At 48.9% G+C, this 24,233-nt stretch overlaps 1 protein-coding gene across 3 annotated transcripts in view; it reads left to right on the forward strand.

The window, feature by feature from the left end:
- Positions 1 to 24,233, forward strand: part of VPS35L (VPS35 endosomal protein sorting factor like) — a 115,968-nt gene that overhangs the window by 16,685 nt on the left and 75,050 nt on the right. For all 3 annotated transcript variants that reach the window (XM_029948651.1, XM_029948652.1, XM_029948653.1), the window contains exons 6-9: positions 1,176 to 1,249; positions 4,892 to 5,020; positions 12,131 to 12,215; positions 18,616 to 18,675. In XM_029948651.1, coding sequence (XP_029804511.1) covers positions 1,176 to 1,249; positions 4,892 to 5,020; positions 12,131 to 12,215; positions 18,616 to 18,675 — 348 coding nt within the window. The remainder of the gene's footprint in view (positions 1 to 1,175; positions 1,250 to 4,891; positions 5,021 to 12,130; positions 12,216 to 18,615; positions 18,676 to 24,233) is intronic.

The following is a 24,233-nucleotide window of genomic DNA, read 5'->3' on the forward strand; positions in this document are numbered from 1 at the left end:
CAGGCCTGCTGAAAATGAGCACGTGCATGTTAACTCATCTGGAGGTGATTCCTGTAGAAGTTTGAGACGCGCTGCCCGGAAGAAATGTGTGCGTGTCCAGACCAGGAGACGCAGGTGTTCACAGCAGCCCCAAGTAGGAAAGAACCCAGACGTCCATCAGCAGACCAAGAAGGACCCTGTACTGTATTTACACAGTGGAAAGGAATAAACAGTTCTGTGCGACACCATGGGTAAAACTCCTGAACTGGAGATCTTGGTGGAGACAGTGTATGAGCCAGGTGGTGGTTACCAAGGTTTATGATGGTCTGTTAAAACATACATATGTGCGCTTTCGGTACATATTTCACAATAAGAGGAAGAGTGGAAATGAGGTAAAAAACAAACAAAACTACCATAGTATCGGGAAACTTAAGTGGTGGTTGTTCAGTGATTCAGTAACTGTGCCTTGCTCAGTGGGTCCCAGACACGTCTGCAAGTTCACACCAGATCTAAGAAGCTGGTGCCGTAAAAGAATGAACTCTCATTCCCGAGAGTGAGCTTGGTGGGTGGGAGCAGGGGGCCCTCGTGCAACAGAAGCCCCTTTCAGATGGGGACCAGGTTCTGAGATGAGAGGCCCTGGAGAGCCAGCTGGCCCGCTGCCGGGGGCGGGGGGAGGGGTGTCCCTTCATCCCTGACAGGTGATGGGAGGGAGTGTGGCCGGCCCTGTTTGCTTGAAGAGAGGGCTTTGAAGCCCTCGTGCTGGGCGGACAGTGACGTGTCTGTTGTATCTGAGTGCGACGGTCCTGCACCGAGCGCCAGCCTGAGAGGGCCTTTTGTTGGTGGGAAACAATTATGTGATGGATTTTTGGCGTCCTTTTCTGGACTGCCTTTCTTTAGCAAGTGAGCGATGCGGGGGGAAAAGTTTGTCATATCGAGCGGAGTGGAGCCACGGAGGCTGGCCCGCCGAGCTCGGGGGGTGGGGGGGGTGGGAGCAGCTTTTAAGCAAAAATGTTTCCAGTGGAACTTTGGTTATATAAGGATGTTGTATTCAAAATCTCAGAGTTGCCTGTAATGAAATTGTTCCCTGGCCTCTTTATTCAGGACAAAGCGTAGAATGAAAGATGCCTTCCTGAGGGGGTGGGGGGGTCTTGGTGTCTCAGAAAACCGCCTGTGTGACCTGAATCCATTCTGTTCAGGGAAAGGGACGGCCACGTCTGCCATGTCGGAGAAGGTCCGGACCCGGCTAGAGGAGCTGGATGACTTTGAGGAGGTGAGCAAGTCCTTGGCTGAGCGCAGGGAGGGTGGGGCTTGCACTCCTTCTGCCAAGTGAGGTGCGTCGCAGTGGTTGCTCTTTGACTAATTCCCAAGCCGCGCATTGTGCCCGGCCCTCCCGAGGCACCAGCTGATCCAGGGAAACGTGCCAGCCGTGCGGTGGGCCGCGCTCACAGGAGCCGCCTTGGGCTGGTTTTCTGAAGGCATCTTCTCACTGTGATGCCCAAGCAAACCCGGATCATGTGAGGACAGGATCGTAAAGGCCAGCAGAGCCATCTCCCAGGGAAGCTGCCTCGTGTGGGATCAGGGTCATACCTTGTGCGGGGGCTGCACACGGCTGCTCTGCTGGCTTGCTGGGGCCCCCAGGGTCTTTCAAAAAATACACTTTTAAAAAACATGACTCAGGGGCGCCTGGGTGGCTCAGTCGGTTGAGCGTCCGGCTTCAGCTCATGATCTCACGGTTCGTGGGTTCGAACCCCGTATCAGGCCTTGTGCTGACAGCTCAGAGCCTGGAGCCTGCTTCAGATTCTGTGTCTCCCTCTCTCTCTGACCCTCCCTTGCTCATGCTATCTCTCTCTGTCTCTCAAAAATAAATTAAAAAACATAAAAAAATTGTAAAAAAAAAAAAACATGACTCATTTGCCAACTCTTAAAAATGGGTAAATTTCACATAAAAATCAGATTAAAAAAAAATCAGATTTTTAAAAAATTCCACCTAATAATTGCGTCCGCCTTCCTGCATTTAACCGGGGCATGCGCCATCCAGTTACACAGTCCTCGCCGTCTTGATTGCTCACAAACACTAGTGGCCTGGCCCCCAGAGGCAGTGGGCTTGCATCCTCTGGAATAGTGTTTAGGAGGCAGCATAACTTCATGAGTAAGACAGACTCTGGAGCCAGACCAGGCTTAGTTTGAATCTCAGCTCTACCATTTGGCAAGTCTGTGATTTGGGGCAAGGTGCTTAACAGCTCTGTGCCTCAGTTTCCTTATCTGTTGAAAGGGGATGCTGCATAGTACCTGCCTCTCAGGGTCGTAAGTTAACGCATATCAAGTGCTTGGACCAACAGCCAGCACGTGGTACGCCCTCCGCCCGTCCCCACCAGCTTCACCCGAGTCTAGAGGCCGTAGTTCAGCTGCTTGTTAGTAGAGTGCCATGGGCGTTCCCCTTCCCTACGTCCGTTTCCCTGACTATAACATGAGGATAAAGAACGTAGGTGTGCGGACCAAGTGGTGATGCTTTGAAATCCACAAAGGGCCATGTGATGGCAGTTACATCGCTGTGTCCTGCATCTTGGCCCTTGGCTCAGGGTCCTTCCAGCTCTGAGAGCAGAGTGCTGGGTGCCCAGCAAAATCTGTGAGTCCACCATCTTTACTTCTCAGTTCAGAAAGGACACGTCTTGAATTAGGGTGCCCGGGAGCCTGGGTCTGCATATCCTCAGCCAACCTTGGCACGTACGAATGGAATTGCTGAGCATTTTAACCAAAGCTCTTCAATCCGAATGCCACTTGAGCTCGCTTACGTTGCAAACGGGGACTCCATTGAAGGATACGGGGGCACTACCCTGAACTCGAGGGCACAGCAGCCTGGAACCAAGAGCTGAAGAATCACCCAGACGCCTCCCGACTGCCCTCTGCCTCTCTCTCTTGTGTGCAGCCTCTTGTCACGGACTCTCTGGTTCTCTTATTCTTTCCCCGCTGCAGATGGATTTTCTTGCTTCTCCCTGCTCATCGCAGCAGATGGCTGCCCCGTGGCTTCCAGGGCAAACATGTTTGTTAGGGCAAGGCTAAGTTATGCTGCGGTGACAAGTGAACCCCCATAGCTCCATTGCTTAACGTAACACAAGTTTATTTCTTCCTCTCACTCCTCCAGTGAAGGTGACAGACACACCACGTCTTGGGACGCAGCCATCACAGCAGAGCTGAAAAAGGGTCGCTTTTCACTGTCTCAGCTTAGAGGGGCATGTGCCACCGTGCTCATGGCCCATTCGCCCAAATGCGTCATGGGGCTCCTCCTCCTGCAGAGGGATGAGGACCTTGTCTTGCAGTTCAAGTGACCAGTTGGGATTGGTCCAAATATCATGAAACTTCTTCATGTATTTCTTTAAAAAAAAATTTTTTTTTTAAATTTTTGAGAGAGACTGTGCAAGCAGGGGAAGGTCAGAGAGAGAGGGAGACACAGAATCCGAAGCAGGCTCCAGGCTCTGAGCTAGCTGTCAGCACAGAGCCTGATGCGGGGCTCGACCCCACAAACCATGAGATCATGACCTGAGCTGAAGCTGGACACTCAACTGGCTGAGCCCCCAGGTGCCCCTGCATGTATTTCTTTAGTAAAGAGTTCTTCGCTTTGGACTCCAAGGAAGATTGATAGAAAAGAGGTTTTGGTTCCTGGTCTTATGTGCTAGCATGACCCTCGCTCCTGTGAACTTTGTAAATAGCATCTTAACGATAGCTGAGGATTAAGGACCTGGTACCACGTGTCAAAGGCTGTGCTAAGTCTTTATGTTCATTTTTATTTTATCCTTGGGATGATCTTCGTTCTGCCAGGGCTTTTTTTTTTTCTTTTTTTAAATACCATAGTATTTTTTTTTTCAATGTTTAGTTATTTTGGGAGAGAGCGAAGGAGCAGGTGCATGGGTTGGGGAGGAGCACAGAGAGAGGGACGAATAGAAGCCCAAGCAGGCTCCACCCTGTTGGCACAGAGCCCAGCGCGGGGCTCAATCCCACGACTCTGGGATCATGACCTGAATCAAAAAAATCAAGAGTTAGACACTCAACTGCCTGAGCCACCCAGTGCCCCTGTCACGGCTTTTTGATGGGGTCTGCTCTCTGTCCTGAAGGCACTCTCCCTGGTCTGGGTAAAGCCGCTGCCCTCCAGTTTCTGCCTCGTCCAAGAACACCTGCACACTACAGAGTGTTTGTCTTACGCGTCACTTCCTCCCAGAAACCGTTCCGACCCCCCATCTAGAGGCCGTTCCTTTGTTACTGTATTTCTTCCATTCCCAGAGAAAGCCTTTCCCCCGCATTTGAATATCCTTAAAGTTGAGCTATGTTTCTTAATTGATGTATGTCTGTGATTGGCATTTATTTCTTCATTAGTGGCACACAAAGAATTGTGCTTCTTCCAATCAGCACCTCAGATTCAGTGAGCTGTGCTATAGGTCTGCATCAGAGTGTTTCCTCCAGAGCCTTTACCTCCGTTTTTATTAATACCCATCTCCTCCTCTGCACAGCAAGCTCCGTTAGCACAGAAATAAAGTCTTGATGCTCCCTTTGTATCTCAAGCACATGGTGGCCCATGCCTGGTCCACAGTAGGTTCCAGTGAGTATTTGTTGAATAAGGTGGTGGATCCTGTTGTCCCTGGTATAGATGAGGCTCTGGGAGGAGCCAGTTAGTGGGTGAGTAGGGCGTTGACTTAGGTCTGACTTGCTCCAAGGCCCGTCGGGGTGCCTGTGTTCTGTCCATCTTTGTGGAAAAGTCAGAAAACCTCTTCAGTCAAAAGACAAAACTATCAGTCCTGGGGGGTATGAGGAAAACTTAGAGACCAAAGCTCAGCCAGTACTCAGTATTATTGTTCATGGGGTTGGTGGCCAAGTAATGTTTTTCCTTTTTTGCTTACACCTTCCTACTTTCTGCCCACAGGGATCCCAAAAGGAACTGTTGAACTTGACTCAACAGGATTATGTGAACCGCATAGAGGAGCTCAACCAGTCTCTGAAGGACGCCTGGGCCTCAGACCAGAAAGTGAAGGCTCTAAAAATAGTCATCCAGGTCAGGTCCAGTGATTTTACTTTGTTTCCCCCAGAATTTCCTATGTAAAAGTCCTTTATGGATAATTAGGGTTTTTCAGAGGCCTGTCTTCAGGGTCTTACCCTACTCTTTTTCCATCTGTTCCATTTTCATATCACTTCCTATGAAAGGCCATGATAATGAATCTTTTATTGAGGGCCACTGTGTACAGCTGCACAGGTTGTATACTGCACAATTCCAGGACGTTCAGCTTGGATTACACAATTAATGATTCTGCCTGATTGTGTAGTTCATTGGCCCTGGTGTATCTGCTGACACATTTATAATTTGTACAGACTAAAGACCAACTATCTTGGGTTTCCTTGATCAGATTTCCTTTATATCTTTGGGATTAATGGTTATGTGTCCCTGATACGTGCATTTCTGGCTCATTCTGCATAGTCACGTTATAAGACATGTTCAGTGTTAGGAGATGTATGTTTTTTGAATCCTTTGTTGATAAATTTGATCCATGACAGCTCTTTTGTCACAAGATGAAATTCTGTAAGGAAAATAGCTTATTCTATTTCTTAATCATTTAGATCATCCTGTCTTGGTAAAACACCCTCAGAAATATACTGTAAAAAGGACTAATGTGTGCGTTATGTTTCAGAGCAGAGTTAACAAAGAATTTCTGAACAGCCATTTTAGTTCAAAGGGACAGACCTGTTCTTGTTCAGCATCATGGCAATGTGAAAAAAGAAAAAAAGCACATCATGGCTATGTGACATTTGTTTTCTCCCATTTATTTGGAGAGAGGGAAAGTAGAGTCTGGGAGTCTTTACACCGAGTGCTTGAAATCTTCAAATATGACCCCGTGTGGCAGGTGCGGGCGTGCATGCCAAGACAGGCACACGTGGTCTCCTTGCCCTGCAGTCAGTGTGGTTAGCTGACAGAGTAAACACCCCCGAAGGTGAGGCCTCTCCCCCTGGCGCACGTGATGGGGGCCGCTTGCTGGGTGCCTCAAGTCAGAAAACACCTAAACTAATAAGCGCTGCTTCAAAATATTTCTGCTGGCCGCCTCTCCCCCACAGAGGATTGGAGTGTAAAGAACTTGACTTCCCAGAGCTTTACATCTGGGGAGGCTTTGAGTCTTGTCTTCTCGCAAGAAAATAACCATGAAAATGTTTCATTAACTGCACGTCTGGTTTATAGTAACTGTTTTACTTTGGATATTTTAAAGACTTTTTTAACCAAAAAAGAAAGTCTAGGGACAGGTATAGAGAGGGAGGCCCAGTTCACCGTATTTGCTCTGCAGTGAAGCATCGTGTCGTGTGCCAGTCTTACTGAAATATAGTGATTTGTAGGAAGAGTTACTTAGCTCTTTGGACAATTCAGTTTTGGAGCGTTTTCAGACCCCCTCCCCCAGATTCCCTCAAGCCTGTTTGCACTCAGACCCTGTCACTTCCAGCCCCAGAAAACCACTAATGTGCTTTCTGGCCAGAACTCTGCCTTGTGGAGACATTTCATGTACAGGGATCATTCATTATGTAATCTGTAGCCTCTAGATTCTTCCACTTAGCATAATGTTTTTTGAGGTTTGTCCATGCTGTTGTATCAATACCCTCTACCTTTTTATTGCTAAGTATTAGTCCATTGTATGGATGACCACTTAAAAAAATTTTTTTTTTAACATTTATTTTTGGGACACACAGTGTGAGTAGAGGAGGGACAGAGAGAGAGAGGGAGACACAGACTCTGAAGCAGGCTCCAGGCTCTGAGCTGTCAGCACAGAGCCCGATGTGGGGTTTGAACCCACGAACCACGAGATCATGACCTGGGCCAAAGTTGGATGCTTCACCCACTGAGCCAGCCAGATGCCTCTTGAGTGACCACATTTTTACTTATCCGTTAACAAGTTGAGGGACACAGGTCATTTCTACTCTGGCTACTGTGAATGACGCAACTATGAACTTTTGCAGAGAAGTCTTTGCACAGACCAGTGCTTTGATCTCTGCTTAGTGGATTCCTAGGGTTAGGATCGCTGAGTCCTGTGATAAGGGTACGTTTAACTTTTTGAGAAATGGCCAGCATGCTTTCCAAACGGCTGTTCCGTTTGCATCCCCACCAGCTTGGTGTGTGGGTTCCAGTTCCTAGACCACTTGTCCAGCACTCTTGTTACTGGTGCTTAGAGTGTAGCCCCCTAGTGGGTCTAAAGTGGGATCTCATTCGTGGCTTTAATTAGAAATCCCTGTGGACTGATGATGGTAAGCCTCTTTTCATAAGCCCATTGGCCATTTTTCTCTATTTATTAGTGAAACATCTATTTAATAAGACTCGCCCTGTGTAAAAATCAGGTTATCTTCTTGTTGTGCTCTAACAGTTCTTGATCCTTGCTCTAAGTTCCTTGTCAAGTGTCTGATCTCCAGGTGTCATCTCCTGCTCTGTGGCCTGTCTTCATTTTCATACTGGAGTTGTGAACAGGAGGAGTTGATAATTTTAATGAAATCGCATTTATCAGAAGTCTCTCTTTTGACTCATGCTTTTGGAATTAACAGCTAATAACTCTTAGTCCAATTCAAGGTGGAGAGAATTTTTCCCTGTTTCCTTCTAGAAGCTTCAGTTTTAGCTCCTACATCTAGGTTTCTGGCCCATTTTGAAGTGATTTTGTGTATAATATAAGGGTCTAGACTTTAAAAAAATTTTTATCATTTATTTTTGAGAAGGGGGTGTGTGGGGGGAGGGGCAGAGAGAGGGGGATAGAGAATCTGAAGCAGGCTCCATGCTCGCCGCACAGAGCCCGACTCGGGGCTTGAACTCACAAGCTGTAAGGTCATGACCTGAGCCAAAGTTGGATGCTCAACTGACTGAGCCATCCAGGCACCCTTAGACTGATTTGTTTTGCATGCACATATTTGGTGGTCTCTGCAACATTCTTTGAAAAGGCTGTCTTTTCCCTGTTGAATTATTTTGCCATCTTCATAACAAGTCACCTGACCGTAAATGGAAAGGTTTATTTCTGGGCCCTTGAGTCAGTTCCATGTATCTGTGTAAGTCTTTCCTTAGGCCACGACCACACTGTCTTGATTACTGTAGCTTTATGGTAATTTTTGAAACTGGTTAGATTAGGTCTTGTAACTTCTCCCCCCCCCCCCCCCCCCCCCGTAGTTTTTGTTTTGGCTATCCTAGGTCCTTTGGATTTCATGTGGTTATTATTATTTTTTTAGTTAGGATCAACCTGTCAATTTCTACCCCCCACCCCGCCCCCCAAGAAAACCTTCTGGGATTTTGGTAGGGATTGTGTTGACCTTGTAGATCAATTAGAGAGCTTTGCCAGCCTAACAGTAATGAGTCTACTGATGCCTAAAATATGTATCATTCTTTGTTGATGGGCGTCTGGTTTTTGCCTTTCGTTGTTATGAGCAGTGTCACTGTGATCTGGGACACGTCTGCTGGCCTCCCTGGGGATGAGGGCCCTCACCTGAGAGCGGGTCCGGGGTGTGCGTGCCTCTCCGGCTGCACAGAAACGCCCAGTTCGTCTCCAGCTTCGCTGTGCCGCACACGCTGGTAGCAGCGATGGGATCATGGGAGTCAGTGTTGTTGTGCATCCCACCGACATTTGGTGTGAGCAGACTTTCTATTTTAATTTTTCCAATTTAGGAGATAATAATAAAATCGGACTGTATTGCGGTTTTAATTTGCAATTCTTGGATTATAATAAGACTGAACATCTTTTCACATGTTTATTGGCCATGCGGGTTTCCTTCTCTGGAACGTGGCTTTTGCTGATTCCTCTTGCTCGTTTTTCCATTGTGCTGTTTGTGTTTCTCTTACTGTTTTTTAGGATTGTTTTCCATGTATTCTCAGTAGTAATGGTCATCTGATTAATTAGTCTGTTCACTTACTTCCTTTGATCCATTTTTTTTACACTTATTTATTTTTGAGAGAGAGACAGAGAGACAGAGAGTGAGAGGGGAGGGGCAGAGAGAGAGGGAGCCACAGAATCGGAAGCAGGCTCCAGGCTCTGAGCTGTCAGCACCGAGCCCGATGTGGGGCTTGAACCCATGGACTGCGAGAACCTGCCCTGAGCCGAGGTTGGCCGCCCAACTGACTGAGCCACCCAGGCACCCCAGGTGCCATTATTTTTAAAAGCTCTCAGATGATTCCGAAGCTGAGAACATAGGGGCTGCAGGATCTTAGCAGAGTTCCTGCCGATTGTGGATCTCACAAACCCAGTGTGCCTTGGGTTCTGGGGCAGGGTCACCCGGAGCCCTTGTCAGAAATACCGATTTCCCTGGCACCTCGGCGGGAGGTTTTGAGCAGTAGATTTTGCACGGAGCAGGGACTCTGTATTTTTAACCCCTTGGGCTCTCTCATTTTTATTTAGGAAACTGCACCAAAGATTTAGAAAAGCTGGAATCTTCAAAATAGTGATTTAAAGCAGGGGTGGGAGGGACTTCAATTTATGACCTTATGATGACTTGAACGGTGGATTGAAGACATTCTGCTTCCTGTGCCCTTGTGTACATGGATGGTCTGTGACCCCAGCTTGGAAGGGCGCGCCCCATGCAGGTGTCGGGAAGCACCTGCTGTCTTTACTGTGATTTCTTGTGTTTGAATTGTGTCTTCTTACCTCACTGCTGGGCACACCTCCTCTTTGAGGGGGTCTGGGTGGGAACTGGGGAGGATCATACCCGTAGGAACCAAGGATTGTGTGTCCTAAACAGCCTCTAGGATTCAGAGTTGTTTGCTTTTGCCAAACCCTGGATCTCGTGGGGCTGTTGTCTAAGCTGGGGCTTTCGCTTTTTTTTTTTAATTTTTTAAAGAAAAAAAATTTTTTTATGTTTTATTTATTTTTTAGAGAGAGAGAGAGAGACAGACAGTGTGAGCAGGGGTGAGTCAGAGAGAGAGGGAGACACAGAATCTGGAGCAGACTCCAGGCTCTGAATGGTCAGCACAGAGCCCGACGCGGGGCTCGAACCCATGAACTGTGAGATCACGGCCTGAGCCGAAGCCGGGATGCTCAGCCGACTGAGCCACCCAGGTGCCCTGTAAGCTGGAGCTTTCCTAAAGGGCATAAGAGGAACACCAAGCGAGGCATCAGGAACTGGATTTCTGTGAACATCCAAATGCCATGTTTGGTGTCAACACCAAAACACTGTTTTTTGTTTGTTTGTTTGTTTTTTTGTTTTTTTTTTTAAATCCGTAAAGCTTTCAATAGTCTCAATTTTAATCTTTTTTTTTTAATGTTTTATTTATGTTTGATACAGAGAGAGACAGAGCATGAGAGGGGGAGGGGCAGAGAGAGAAGGAGACACAGAATCTGAAGCAGGCTCCAGGCTCTGAGCTAGCTGTCAGCACAGAGCCCGACGCGGGGCCCGAACCCACGAACGTGAGATCTGACCTGAGCCGAAGTCGGAGGCTCAACCAACTGAGCCACCCAGGCGCCCCCCAAAACACTGTTTTAACACCTTACCTTCCTCTCACCCTCCTGCCCTCCGCGTCCCATAATATTTGGACTGTAAGAGGATGTTTTGCACATTAGACACCGTGTTTGTTTTTAGGCTCTCATGCCAAGGAGAAACTTGGTGAGTTTAATAACTTAGAATTCGGGTGACCACACCAAGCTGAAAACTCACGTCAGCCTCCCTTTTTATAGATGACACATTATTTCCATTCACTGCACATGGGAAATGCATGTTAAAAGAATTCTTTCCAAATGTCAAATATCTTTGTTTTTAAATGTTTACATATTTATTTTGAGAGTGAGAGAGAAAGAGAAGCAGTGTGAGCAGAGTAAGGGCGGAGAGAGAGGGAGACCCAGAATCTGAAGCAGGACCCAGGCTCCAAACTCTCAGCACAGAGTCCGATGCGGGGCTTGAACTCCTGAACTGCAAGATTATGATCTGAGTCAAAGTCAGACACTTAACCGACTCAGCCACCCAGGGACCCCACATATCTTTTGTTTTTTAAGTGACATATTTGTATCTGAGCGTCAGGGGTTGGAGTGATGAACTATGGCAAGGTTACTTAGTTGTTTGTGTGGACTTGTGAATTTGTAACGATTTCAGGGCGTTAAACTTAGTTCTTCAAAGAAGAAATAGTTGCTTTGTTTTTTTAAGAGAGAGAGTGGGGGAAGGACATGGAGGGAGAGAGACTCCTAAACAGACTCCACACTGCTAGCGCGGAGCCCAGTGCGGGGCCTGAACCCACATGCTGTGAGATCATGACCTGAGCCGAAGTCGGACACTTATCAACTGAGCCACCCAGGCGCCCGAAGAAGAAATCGATGTCTTGTTTTTGCAGTCTTCTATTAGAATTCTGTCCGTGCCCGTGTTCCTCGGGCGTGAGAGACAGCACAGGGATTGAGCGGTTCCCTGCAAAGCCAAAACGTTCCCGGTGTTGATACCACAGCTACAGAGAAACATGTGCTCTTTGAAGCTTGTCATCTCTGCTGTTAGAGGGAAGTTTGGAAGTGAGGATAAATCATAGATGTTACGGGGACGAAGGCCCAGCACAGGGACCGCGGTCAGTGGTACTGTTCTACGGTGACAGATGGCAGCTGCACTTGCGGTGATCATGGCACCGTATCTTTATATGCTGCACACTTGAAACTAACGTGTGTTGTGTGTCAACTGTACTTTCAATTAAAAAAAAAAAAAAGACAGGTCTAGTTTAAGAAGCCCGGGAGATGTACTTTCGGGAACATTTCCTAGAAAAGACTGTTGGAGGAGGAGACCGTTGTGAACTAAACCCGAGGAAGCCGTGCTGACAAGCATTTGGAACTAAGATCGAGTCCTCTGTGAGGACTCTGCCGGGGGAGGTGTCCTTGACTTCTCTTGGTGACTGTGATGCTGACCCTCGTGCAGGGGATAAGCAAAGACGCCTCTGGATAAGATTTCTAAGTCCTGTGGCTATCGTGGAGGGAAGTGACTGTGTCTTTCTGGAAGAGGCTCTGGTGAGCAGAGTCTGGCCCCCCTTGGTCAGAAGGACAGTGGTTTTGTTTATCCGTGTACCTCCAGCGTCTAGCATGGGGCCTGGCACATGGTAAGCACCTGCACTTGCTTAGAGAAATTAATTTTCCAGGCCTGGAGCATTCCAACCAAGTCAGACGCGACAGAGTGAATTTTCTTTGCTCTTCTCTTTTTTTAGTGTTCAAAGCTGCTTTCGGACACAAGCGTTATTCAGTTCTACCCGAGCAAGTTTGTCCTCATCACCGACATACTTGACACATTTGGTAAGTCCCAGTCCTGTTCATCTTAGGTCTAGGAAAGACCTGTGTTTTGTCAGAAGGCTGGATGGTAGCAGTGCTTGAACTTACGTTGAGGTTTAAGTAGTTGGGTAGAACATGAGGGAGACCAAAGCACTCCCTACCTCTGCTCAGTAACCAGGACGCTAGAAAGAATCGTGAATTTCCTATTTTCTAACCTTCTCCTAAGCTAGGGGGAGCCGGGGAGCACACTTCCTGTCTGAACGAGATCCAGACCTTTGCCATATCCTGGTGTCTGGAACTCCGTGTGTCAGAACTGAGCTTGGCTCCTGCCCAGGTCGCCCCCCTCCCCCTGCCCGCAGTGGGTTTCTCTCCCGGGGCATGGCAGTGTCCTGTGCCCTGTTGCCCAAGCTGGCAATCCGGGAGTCTCTTCCCCGGTGCCCTGTGTCTCATCCATCCCCACATTCTTCAGTGTCCTGAGTCCCTTTCAGTTTGTCTGTTTTTATCTGTCTTCGCTGTGAACACCTTAGTCCAAGGCACAGTGCCATGCTGCCGAGATGACTCCTGCAGCTCTTGTGGGCGTTTCTGGAGCATCACAGCGGCCCCTCGTCCTGTGCTGTCCACCTCAGGATGATCTGTGCTCTGTGCTCCTTGGGGGTCATCAGTGGCCGGGACATGAAGCCATGCAGCTCTGTAGGCTGTAGGTGATGTTCAGCAGCGCGGTGGCCCGCGAGGACCAGCAGATGGAATCGCCTCCTGAGAGCTGAACACCTAGCAGATCAGAACAGAGACACTTGCTGTGTCACCAGGGAGGGACCTGTGGACTCCCAACCAGCAGGTCTCATCTGCTGCCCATAGGAAGGTCCAACTTGTCAGAAAACAAAAGGGCAGGCAGAGACCCCCTATTTTCTTCACAGGAGACCAGAGGCTGAGTGTATTAGCTAGAACAAATGATTGAAAATCTAACTCCTACTAGTCTTGGGAAGAGGGAGTAATAAGTCTTAGGCTGAAAAATCCAGGGGTAGTTTCTGGATTCGGAACTCAATGTGTTGGCATTTTCTAGTACTTTCCCTAGGGTTCGCTTCATTCTCTGCAGGTGCTTTTAGTTTGTATCAGTTCTCTTGCCAGTAGTCCGAGGATGAGGAAGAAACTGCTTCCAGTCACTGAATAAAAAGCCCCAGAATTCCATCTCCCCGGCCTGGTTGGGTCACGGGTCCATTTCGGAGTCGTTCATGATGTCTGGGGGATGAATATGCAGATAATTTAGGTCGCCCAAAAGCAGGTGATGCTGTCCCCAGAAGAACGGGGGCGGGGGGGGGGGCGCTAACAGGACTACAGGAAGAGATGGCCTGGTGGCCCAGGAGCTCTGCTGAGGACAAAGGATGTGTCAGCAATAAGAGACCAAAATCCTCACCTTTGTGGGCTTATGTTCCAATGAATGGGGGGGTCCCAGGTATGTGTTAGATGATGATCAGCTCGCTGGAGAGAAAAAACAACACAGTAGAGCAGGGTGAGGGGAAATGAGGGGTGGTGGAGACTGCGGTTTTAAGTAGGGTGGTCACAGGGGGCCTTGCTGAGAGTTGCTGTTTGAGCAGGTACTTGAAGGAGAGGAAAGATGAGCCGCATGCCCTCTGGGCAAGGAAGGGGTGCAGCCATATTAGGCACAGGCCAGCTTGTGCTAAGGCCCAGGGATGGGAGTATGACGGGCAGGTTTGGAGAACGGAGAGGCCAGGTGGTGGCCCCGGAGCTGAATGGGCCAGAGATCATGGTGGGCCTTGTGTAGGTCCCTGGAGGAGCTTGGGCTTTGACCCTGAAGATGCGAGGAACCATTGGGGGTTTAAGCAGAGAAGCAACACGATGTGATTCGTTTGTTTTTTATTGTTTCTTTATTTTTAAGAGAGGATGGGGGAAGGGCAGAGAGAGAGAGAGAGAGAGAGAGAGGATCTGAAGCAGACTCCGTGCTGACAGCAGAGAGCCTGATGCGGGGCTCGAACTCATGAGCCATGAGATCATACCTGAACCAAATGGGACTCTTAATGACTGAGTCACCTGGGAGCCCAGTGATGAGATTTGTTTTAATGGCTGCTTGTTGAGACCAGGCTGCCAGGCAGAGGAGGGCGGGGAGCCTGGTTAGGAGGCCATTGCAGCACTTGAGGCATGAGGCCGGGAGGCGGTGAAGATGGAGAGCACGAATGGATTTTCAGAATGGCTGGGTGAGATGGGCTCTCAGAAGAGATACAAGTCATACAACCTTTGGGCCTTGACTTGGCCTCGTACACGACCTGCCTTCAGGAGCGGGGCGTCCATCAGGGAGAGAGCCGGTGCTGTGTCCAGCTCTCACAGTGAGTTAACACGCTGGCCTTCTGGTTTCCCTTGCCTGCCTCTTGCAAGTTTCTTTTGCACGGGTCAGCATCCTGAGCGACACTAGCTTGGGGCCCCCAGCGGACCGGTGTATAACCTGCATGCCTAGCTGCATCCGACATTAACCCTGTGAGGATCTTGCACAGCCACTTGGCCAGCCTCTGCTGGCGGCACCCAGGATACAGATGCCTGTCCTCCTCCTTGCCGCTTCCCAGGTATTAGCTGGGCTGAGAGTTGAAAACAGCAGTGATCAGCCCTCAACAAACAATGTCCTAGGGCCTGACTCCATGCTGGCTGCTTAGAGATCGTAAATCACAGTGTGTGAGGCGGGGTCTGTAACTGACCCCATTTCACAGACCAGGGGCGTGAGCACAGCTTGCCTCTGGTCACGGGGAGTGAGTGGCAGAGCTGGGACTGTGAGTTCTCTCTGCAGTCGGAGACCTGTTTTATTTCTCTTGTACTTGGCTCCCAGGGGAAATTTTACTCCCGTGAAAATGACAGATGTGTGTGCGTTTGACCCAGCGGCCTCCCCTCTGCAACTCCATCCCATTTGTGATAGCAAAGCCCAGGCCACAACCCAGGCGGTCAGCAGTAGGGGACCAGTTAAATGACACTCCGTCTGTACTCCGGAGCGTAGGAAGCCTGTAAGAAGGAGGGAGACCGTGTTCTGTTGTCTGCTGCGGAAGGATCTCCAGGGTATGTGTGTCATCACGAGAAAAAGTCAAGATGCAGAATAGAGTGTGTTCTGTTTTGTGTAAGAAAGGAGGGACCCTGGAAACCCCGCTCCAGTCCACTTGTGTTTGCCTGAAGAAACGTTAGAAGGATGCCTGCCCAAGAAGCTAAGGGTGGGAGTCCGGAGGTGGCGGGGGCAGCGAGGTTGGGCAGGGCCGGCTGGAGAGAACCTTCCCTCCGTACCTTGCGCAGCCTTATTTGAATTTGGAATGAGGGGAATGTTTTTCCCTTTTCAATCCAAACATTCAAATGAGGTACCGTCTTTCAACACCATCCTCCCTCCTCCGCTTCCGAACCGTGTTCCCAGCGGTGCCCTTGTCAGGCTCTGTTGCAGACGATGCTCCCCAGGACTGCGCGGCGGCCGGGGTCTGCAGGTGCTGAAGGAGACTCTGTCGGGCCTGCGGCACAACATAAGGGCAGTTTTCGCCTTTTACAAGAGGGGCAGCAGATGGGAGTGCTGAGATCCACGTGCGAGCATCGTCCTGGTGCTTCCCCGTGGGGGGGGTGCGGGACGGTGTGGGGGCAGGTGCTCGTGGGTCACACGGCCGGCGGAAGGTTGGAGCATCTTGCCGGACAGGGATATGGGACACGGCCCTGAGCATCTGCAGCCAGAAGGCACCTGCTGCGCTTGGAGTGGGATTTCACTGGCGGCGCCCAGTGGGGCTCTGGGGTCTATCTGCCCGTGTCCCACGCCCGTGTCTTCTCTTCCGGAGTCATGTGCACCCAAGCCTTGTTTTTTTCATCTGTAAAATGGACATATGATAGACCCTGTCCCTGGGGGTTCTGGGGAGAGAATTAAGAGAAGGCATAGGAAACGTTTAATGTTTTTCCCCTTCTCAGAGCTTGTTAGCTCTGATCAGCGTGGGCAATTTTGAGCGGTACTCAGTACAGAGTAAGTGCTCAGAAAATGTTAGCAGTTCTCACTGTCATTATTGTAGCGTGACTGATTTAGAAGATCGTGAGTCAAGAAAGGAAATCAATCTAGGATTGGGTGTTATTTCTCAAGACTGGTGTCAGCTAACCTAGCAGAAGAGAAAAATATTCACCAACCTGGCCCGGCCAAAAACGACTTCATAGTTAGAGGCCCCTTAGCATAAGCATGTGAAATATAAAACTTGTTTGTGGTTTCAGACGGGTGGCAAGCTTTTTGTGGAGAAAGCGAGGTGTTCTGTGCTCGTAAATCTGGTCCATGCGCCATCGGAGGGGAGAAGTTGCACAGCCATCCAGCGTGGCCTGCTGTGCGGTGGCCCAGGGTAGACCTGCAGTCCCGGTGCTGTGTTCTGTGGTCATCATGGGGCGGCCCATCAGGGCACCAAGCGTGGCTCTTGTGGGAGCCCGTGGCTGCCCGAACGGAAAGCACTTCCTGCCAGGAGGAAGAAGGCAGGTGGCTTTGAGAACTGGGGTTTGTTCCCTGAGGTTTCCTGGGAGCGTCTCGGCTGAACTGATGGTGTAGGACAGCCGCTTTCATCCTTGGTTACACACCTGGGAAGCTTCAAAAACACCCCCAGTGTTCAAGCTCCACTCCAGGCCTTTTTCTATTTTTTATTTTTTAAGGTTTATTTATCTTGAGAGAGACATGGAGCGTGAGTGGGGGAGGGGCAGAGACACAGAATCCGAAACAGCTCCAGGCTCTGAGCTGTCAGCACAGAGTCCAACACGGGGCTCAAACTTCCCAAACCGTGAGATCATAACCTAAGTGTCCATAAGTCGGACGCTTAACCAACAGCCACCCAGGCGCCCCAACGGACCATGTTTATCAGAACCTCTAAGGACAGACACAGACACCAGCCTACTTTCAGACACGCCAGGTGGCTTGAGTGTGGAGCTGAGGTTGGAGACCCCTGGCGTAGACGGATGAGGGAGGTTTGTCAGTGTTTTCAGAGATTCCCATACGCAGAGCACGTTGTAGCTCAGAGACTCCCGTGCTTGCCACGCCCATGGCTCTCACACTTGCGTGTGTGTAAGAATCAGGTTACTCAAAGTCTGTACTCCTAGTCTTCACCCCCTCAAATACTATTTTTCACTAGCTCCGAGGCGGGCCCCCGGAATGTGCATTTTCAGCAAGTGTTGATGTGATGACAATCTGAGTAGTCCACACTGGGAGGGCCACCTAGAGGGCTCCTCTTCGTTTGGGTGGCTTCCTGCCCTTTGTCCTAGTCCTGAGGCATTTCTTGGTGAAGTCATCGGATTTCATGGTCCTAGAACTTCCTCTTTTTCCCCCAGTATGGACAGGATGTGTGGTTCTTCAGTGCAGAATGAGGGGCTTACGGGGGAGGGGTTAAACAAACAAACACAGGGATTCAGGGGAAACACTTTGGACAAGAAAGGTGATTTGGGAGTCTCCAGGAAATCAATAGAAGTGTAATTTTTATCCCTTGGATGTGAATAGCATTTCCCCAAATACACAGAAATAAATAAAGCTTTTAGTGCCAGACCAGGGGGCAGCTTGTAGACCAAGTCCACCCTGCTGCCTTGTTTTTGTTATTATTGGAACACAGCCACGTCCGTTTGCACATTGTCCATGATCACTTTAGAGCGACAACAGCAGATTTGAGTAGTCACAGCAGACCCGTGACCCACCTCACCTGAAATATGTTATGCCTCTAACAAAGAGGGAGCCTTGACAGTAAGACAGGCTCTGATCTAAGTCCCGGGGGATGTATCCACGAACAAAACAGATTTCTACCCGTGCAGTGCTTGCTGGTTCCTGTCGAATTTCGATGCTGCCGGGCACCAGGCAGATCACATACACGAGTGAAGCAGGCGGTTGCTGAGAGGCGCAGAGTGGCGGAGATGGGGGCAAACTGGGTAGTATGGACACCATTTGAGGGGCAGCCGCTAGTCTGTTTTAGCTCATTTTTATCCTCTTGGGATGTGGCCGTTTTTGGCACCATTTGTGAAGAAGCCGGAAATCGGGTTTTTCATGTAAATGAAAGTTTTTAGCTGTTGGCAATTAATTAAAAAAAACGGTAAAGCACTTTGTGTACCTTAGCGTCATGGGCCAAACAGAACGGATCCGTGGCTGCCCACTTGCAGCCTCTGCCTTAGAAATAAAACGTGGACAGTTCTCTGTTGAGTGAATGGAGGTGCCCAAGGTCCCTTCGGCCCTATGTTTCCACCTCTAAGAGGAGAAGGATCACTTTCCTGCATCTCTGAAAGTAAAAAGTTCCCTCATTTTTATTAAACAAGAAGAAACGTGGCCTAACCTTTGTCCCACTAGGTGGCAGCATAGTATCAGGAGTGGAGGCGCCCCTACTTCACACCCGTTTATTCAGCGTTTATTTAGCGCGGGCCCCTGCGGAGCGGGACTGACCGCCTGTCCTCCTCTCCCCAGGGAAGCTCGTGCACGAGCGCATCTCCTCCCTGTGTGTGGATCACCGCAGCGTCCTGCCAGGTAAGGCCGCAGCCAGCTCCCCTCCGGCCCGTTCTGCCCCGGAGTCGGGATGAGGAGGCTGACATCAAGTCAGGATTTTTAAACTCACTGGAAGATTTTTTCGTTGTTCGTGTGATAAAAGTAGAAGAAACCCCTCTACAGGTTTCTGACCATCTCCGTTTTCTAAAAAACACTAGACGGTTTTCGAATGGCCCAGCTGAGAAATGTGGGCAAGTCATTTGAATGTATGAGACTGGAAAGGTATTACATCTAGATTCAGCTGAAATTTTTTAAAATGTTTATTTATCTATGTCGAGAGAGCGAGAAAGAGTGCGCCAGCTCCTGCACATGGGGTAGGGGCCGGGAGAGGGGAGACCGAATCTCAGGTGGGCTGAAGCAGGGCTTGATCCCAGGGACTGTGAGATCGTGCCGTGAGCTGAAGTCAAGTCGGGTGCTCACCGACTGAGCCCCTCAGCTGAACTTGTGTAGCAATTTAAATTCCTTTGTTGCTTGGCATTTTCTTCCCCACATAACTTTCCTGAGAAGCAAATTGCAGAAACCAACTTTATATATATTAAAGAGCAATGTCAAATAAATCAATAATTACAGATACTTTGAATTTACAATCGGTGCTTAAGTGACGTTGGCATTAAATTGATTGCCAGTCCGTTTAAAATTCTCAAGAGGTTGTAATGGGAGAATTTGATCACGAACCTCTCCCGTCACATAAATGATGACGACTTGTCTGGCAACATGGACCTCTGAGCAGCAGCTGCTCTTACCTCTCGTCCCTCCTTTCAAGTTTCTGGAGCTGCTGTAGGGAAACTTTCTCATCCATACGGGTTACAGCAAGGAGCTTGCTCCAGCTCTGCCTGCTCTCGGCCAGATGAGGGCGTTAGTGACAGTAACCCCTAATTGACCTGTTCGCTTGTTCTTTCTTTCACCTGTCTATGTATCTGTTATTTTAAAATGATGGAACACAGTTATTTCTCAGAACAGACCTTTAGGGTGCTCGGAGTCCTCTTGTGTCAAATGATCACATTCACGGGGAAGAGTCAGGGATGGCACAGGGCCCTGCCGCCAGCTGGCGGCAGCCTTGCTCTTAGGCTGGATCTGCAATGTCCAGTATGGTGGCCCCCCGTCATGTGGGGCACTCGAGACCTGGCCAGTCCAAACTGAGGCGTGCTGCGTGTATTAAAATACGCTCGGGGACGCCCGAGAGGCTCAGTCTTGGTTAAGCAGCTGACTCTAGATTTTGGCACAGGACGTGATAGCTCAGTTTGTGAGATCGGGCTCTGCATTGGGCTCTGTGCTGACCACTCGGAGCCTGCTTGGGCTTCTCTCTCTGCCTCTCTTTCTCTGAGAATAAATAAGCGTTTAAAAAAGAAAAAACACTAGGGGCACCTGGGTGGCTCATTCTGTAAGCGTCCGACTTCTGCTCAGGTCGTGATCTCACGGTTCATGGGCTTGAGCCCCCACATCGGGCTCTGTGCTGACAGCTCAGAGCCTGGAGCCTGCTTCGGATTCTGTGTGTGTCTCTCTCTCTCTCTGCCCCACCCCCACTCACACTGTCTCCCTCTCTCTCTCAAAAGATAAATAGGGGTGGCTGATTGGCTCAGTTGGTTAAGCATCCCAATTTGGCTCAGGTCACAATCTCACGGTTTGTGGGCTCGAGTTCCATGTCAGGTTCTATGCTCACACCTCAGAGCCTGGAGCTGCTTTGGAATCTGTATCTCCCTCTCTCTCTGCCCTGCTCCTGTTCGCACTTCCTCTCTCTCAAAAATAAACACTAAAAATATTTATTTTAAAAATATTTTACTTAGAAAAAAATTTTTTTAATATTTACCTATTTCTGAGAGACAGAGCATGAGCGAGGAGGGGCAGAGAGAGAGGGAGATGCAGAATCCGAAGCAGGTTCCAGGCTCTGAGCTGTCGGCACAGACATAGCACAGACGTGGGGCTGGAAACCAGGAACCACGAGATCATGACCTGAGCCCAAAGTGGGACGTTTCACTGACAGCCCCCTGGCCTCCCATAGGATTTTATTTTTAAAGTAATCTCTGCACTCAACCCTGAGATGAAGAGTCGCGTGCTCTATTGTCTGAGCCAGCCCAGCGCCTCTACAGCAGGATTTTTTTTTGTTGTTTGTTGATTTTTGAGAGAGAGAGAGCACAGAGCCTGACACGGGGCTCAAACTCACTGACTGCGAGATCATGACCTGAGCTGAAGTCGGATGCTCAACCGACTGAGCCACCCCAGCGGCCCCACAGGATTTTTAAAAATGCTTTTTGGTAGGGGTGCCAGGGTGGCTCACTTGGTTAAGCGTTCGACTTTGGCTCAGGTCATAATCTCACAGTTTGTGAATTCCAGCCCCACATTGGGCTCTCTGCCCTCAGCACGGAGCCTGCTTTGGATCCTCTGTCTCTCTCTCTCTCTCTCTTTGCCCCTACCCCACTCATGCTCTCTCTCAAAAATAAACATTAAAAAAATAAAATGCTTTTTGTCATAACTCTACAACTTTCTACGGCACCTAACCCCGTAGGAACAGAGATGTTACTTACCTCATCCCTGGACGTATTTGAGTTTGCATCTACTGTGGTATTTTTCCTTCTTCCCAGTTTTCACCAAGAGCACAAACAATAATTTAGAGGCAATTCGTGAAAAATTATTAACAACTTCCTCCCTCTCTAAACTGTAAAAGTTCAGGATAAAAGGCTATTGTCATATTCTTTTCCAGTCCTTGTCTAAACTGATTAATGACCACTTAGATCACTAAAACACTTCCTTCCCCAATACCTAGGTGTTTTGTTTTTTTAACTGTTAGCAATGCAAATCAGGCTTTTTTTACTTTCTTGCCGATAATTTCTTCATTTATTTTTTTCTTTAAGTTAGAATTTTCACCTGTATGTAGTGTTCTGTGGTCCCAAGAACCCGAAAAGGAGGAAGGGCTAGTTTCTCTCAAAAATGTCAGTGATCTTGGGGATGTCTCTTAACAATAATTATGCAGAAAGCTTTTGAAATCTGTGTGGAATTCTGCCTAAAGAGATTTAGTGCAGAGAGAAATCTGGTGGCATGTGAACTCATTCTTTCCATTTGAATCAGATTCTGACTGGTGAACTTTACTTTTGAGCCTTTCACCTTCAGGAATTTTAACTGAGGCGTACCTCTGATGAGTTAAGGAAGCCAGTGTCCTTTGGGGTCATGGAAAGTACGTACTACTGTATGGAGGAGTTTCCCCCCCAACATTTCTTAATCCAGCGCATGTGTGGAGAAACCATCTACTCTAAGTGATAAAGGAACGTTATTTCCGACTTGGGAGAAGTAACGTGGGTTTATGGCGTTGTGGTTCTCGTCAGCTGTGGGCATTCCCGTCTTCGGTTTTCCCCCAGGCTGCTGGAGGCCGCATCTGGAGAAGCAGAGTCCTTAACTGACGTGGCCTTGGAAGCCGGTACCAAGATCACATCCCTATAAACACTGTTATGCAAAGAGACCTCTTGCTGCTAGGGTAGAGACTTGGCAAATTAAAGAGAATTAGAGCCCGCCCTCCTCGTGAAATATCCACGGAAGTGGAGGGCTGAAGGAAGTGGTACCCGCCCCCCCAAAAAGAAAAATGGAACTGGAAGGGAGAATCTCTGCTCCTTGTTACACTGAAGTCTCTGAATTGATTTCCACATTCGGAATTCACTCTCCGTGTCGCAGCTCAAGTGCAAATCATGTCCTCTGAGGCCATTCCTCTGCTTAGCCCTCCTTCATGGACTTTCCATTGCACCTGGAAAAGCTGGGACTCCTGGGGCGCCTGGGTGGCTCAGTTGGTTAAACGTCTGAGTCTTGATTTCAGCTCAGGTCATGATTTCACAGTTTCATGGGTTTGAGCCCCACGTCAGCCTCTGTGCTGACAGTGTGGAGCTTGCTTGGGATTCTCCGTCTCTCTCCCTCTCTCTCTACCCCTCTGCTGCTCATGCTATCTTTGTCTCTCTCAAAATAAGTAAATAAACTTAAAAAAATTAAAGAAAGAAGAAACTCTGACTCCTCACCAAGGCTGTAGCCCAGCGGGGGCTGGCTTGTGAGGCCCGCGTCTCCCTTTCCTGCTTGCCGCGTTGGCTGGCTTTTCTCTTCTTTGCCCACCCAGACACCCTACCCACCTCGGGAAACTTGATGTTTCCTCTTCCTGGAATACATTTCATCCACATCTAAACGTGGCTGGGTCTTTTGTCTGTAATTCAGGGCCCAGCTCAAATGTCACCTGGGGCAGAGCCTTCTCTGACCACCCTAATGAGACTCTACCCCTAACTCACTCTCTAGTCTAATACTTAGTTTTATATTTTTCGTAGTATTGACTGTTATCTGATACGGTTGCTTGCTTGCCTCCCACCCCCTTCCCCCCGCCCCAGTTATGTTTCTCCTGCCCCTGGAACAGAAGTTTGGTGAGCACAGAGGCCTGTCTTGTGTCCTGTTACCTCCTCAGAGGCTAGACCCCTACTTTGAGTTCTTAAAACGTGTGTTTAGCGAACGAAGTCTAGGAATTCAAGATCTACTTTGCTACAGGTTTTATTTATTTATTTATTTAGTAAGTAAGTAAACTCTACACTCAGTGTGGGGCTTGGACCCAATATCAAGAGTCACATGCTCTACTGACTGAGCCAGCCGGGTGCCCCACTTTGCTGTGGGATTTTAAAGTCCTGCGTGACATAGTTTTCTCTTAATTTATCTCTTGAGCTGAAGGCAAGCCTGAAGCCTTTGTCCTGGCATCGGCAGATGATGGCATAGCTTGCAGTCGATGTGGACACGCAGGGCAGCTTGCCTTTCTGTGCCCCTGGGGTCTCCAGTGTCCTGCCCTGGGCTTCACCAGAGAAAGCTCTTGCCAGGGCTGGTGGGTTAGGGCTTATGGTGAAGCCCTCTTCTGGATCTCTGTTCCCTCAACTGTGGAGGGATTTTTATTAGATGACGGCAGACACTTATTTTGTTTTGGGGTTTCAGGTCCCACGATTCAGTCAGTCCTATGAAAGGAAATTAATCCCACCCCTCCTTTTTCCACAGAGCCTGCCTGAGAAATGAATTTAAGAATATCCCTTATCTTTTCCTGTCTGGATCTCTTAGAACTTGAAAAGAAGAATTACTTGAAGCGCACGGGTCAGGGCAGGAAAGGGAAAATGGTAATTTCCCTTCCCTCTGGAAATGGCACTGAGCGAATAGTTCTTAAACGAATGAAGCGTTCTGTGCTGTCCAAAAATAGATAAATACTGGACTTGCGATCCCAGCATATCTGCCGTTGTGAGATGTGACTGTTCTCTGCTAGCGACAGACTTAGAGGTGGATCTTTTTGCTGATCCCATCGGAGTTTTGATCACCCTAATCATGTGCCACCCAGTTGTAGAAAATCAGAATCAGGGACAGAAAATGTTTGTGTGCACCACACTTGAGGGCAACAAGCTGGGATTCATTTGCTGTGTTCTAAAGGGATTAGCTTCTCCCTTTGTGATTGAGTCTTTTTATTTATTTTTAAAGTAAACTCTATGCCACACGTGGGGGTTGAGCGCCCCACCTCTCAATCAAGAGCCACCCGCTCTGCTGACGGAGCC

Source organism: Suricata suricatta, chromosome 8 (genome assembly GCF_006229205.1).
Source record: "Suricata suricatta isolate VVHF042 chromosome 8, meerkat_22Aug2017_6uvM2_HiC, whole genome shotgun sequence".
NCBI lineage: Eukaryota > Metazoa > Chordata > Mammalia > Carnivora > Herpestidae > Suricata > Suricata suricatta.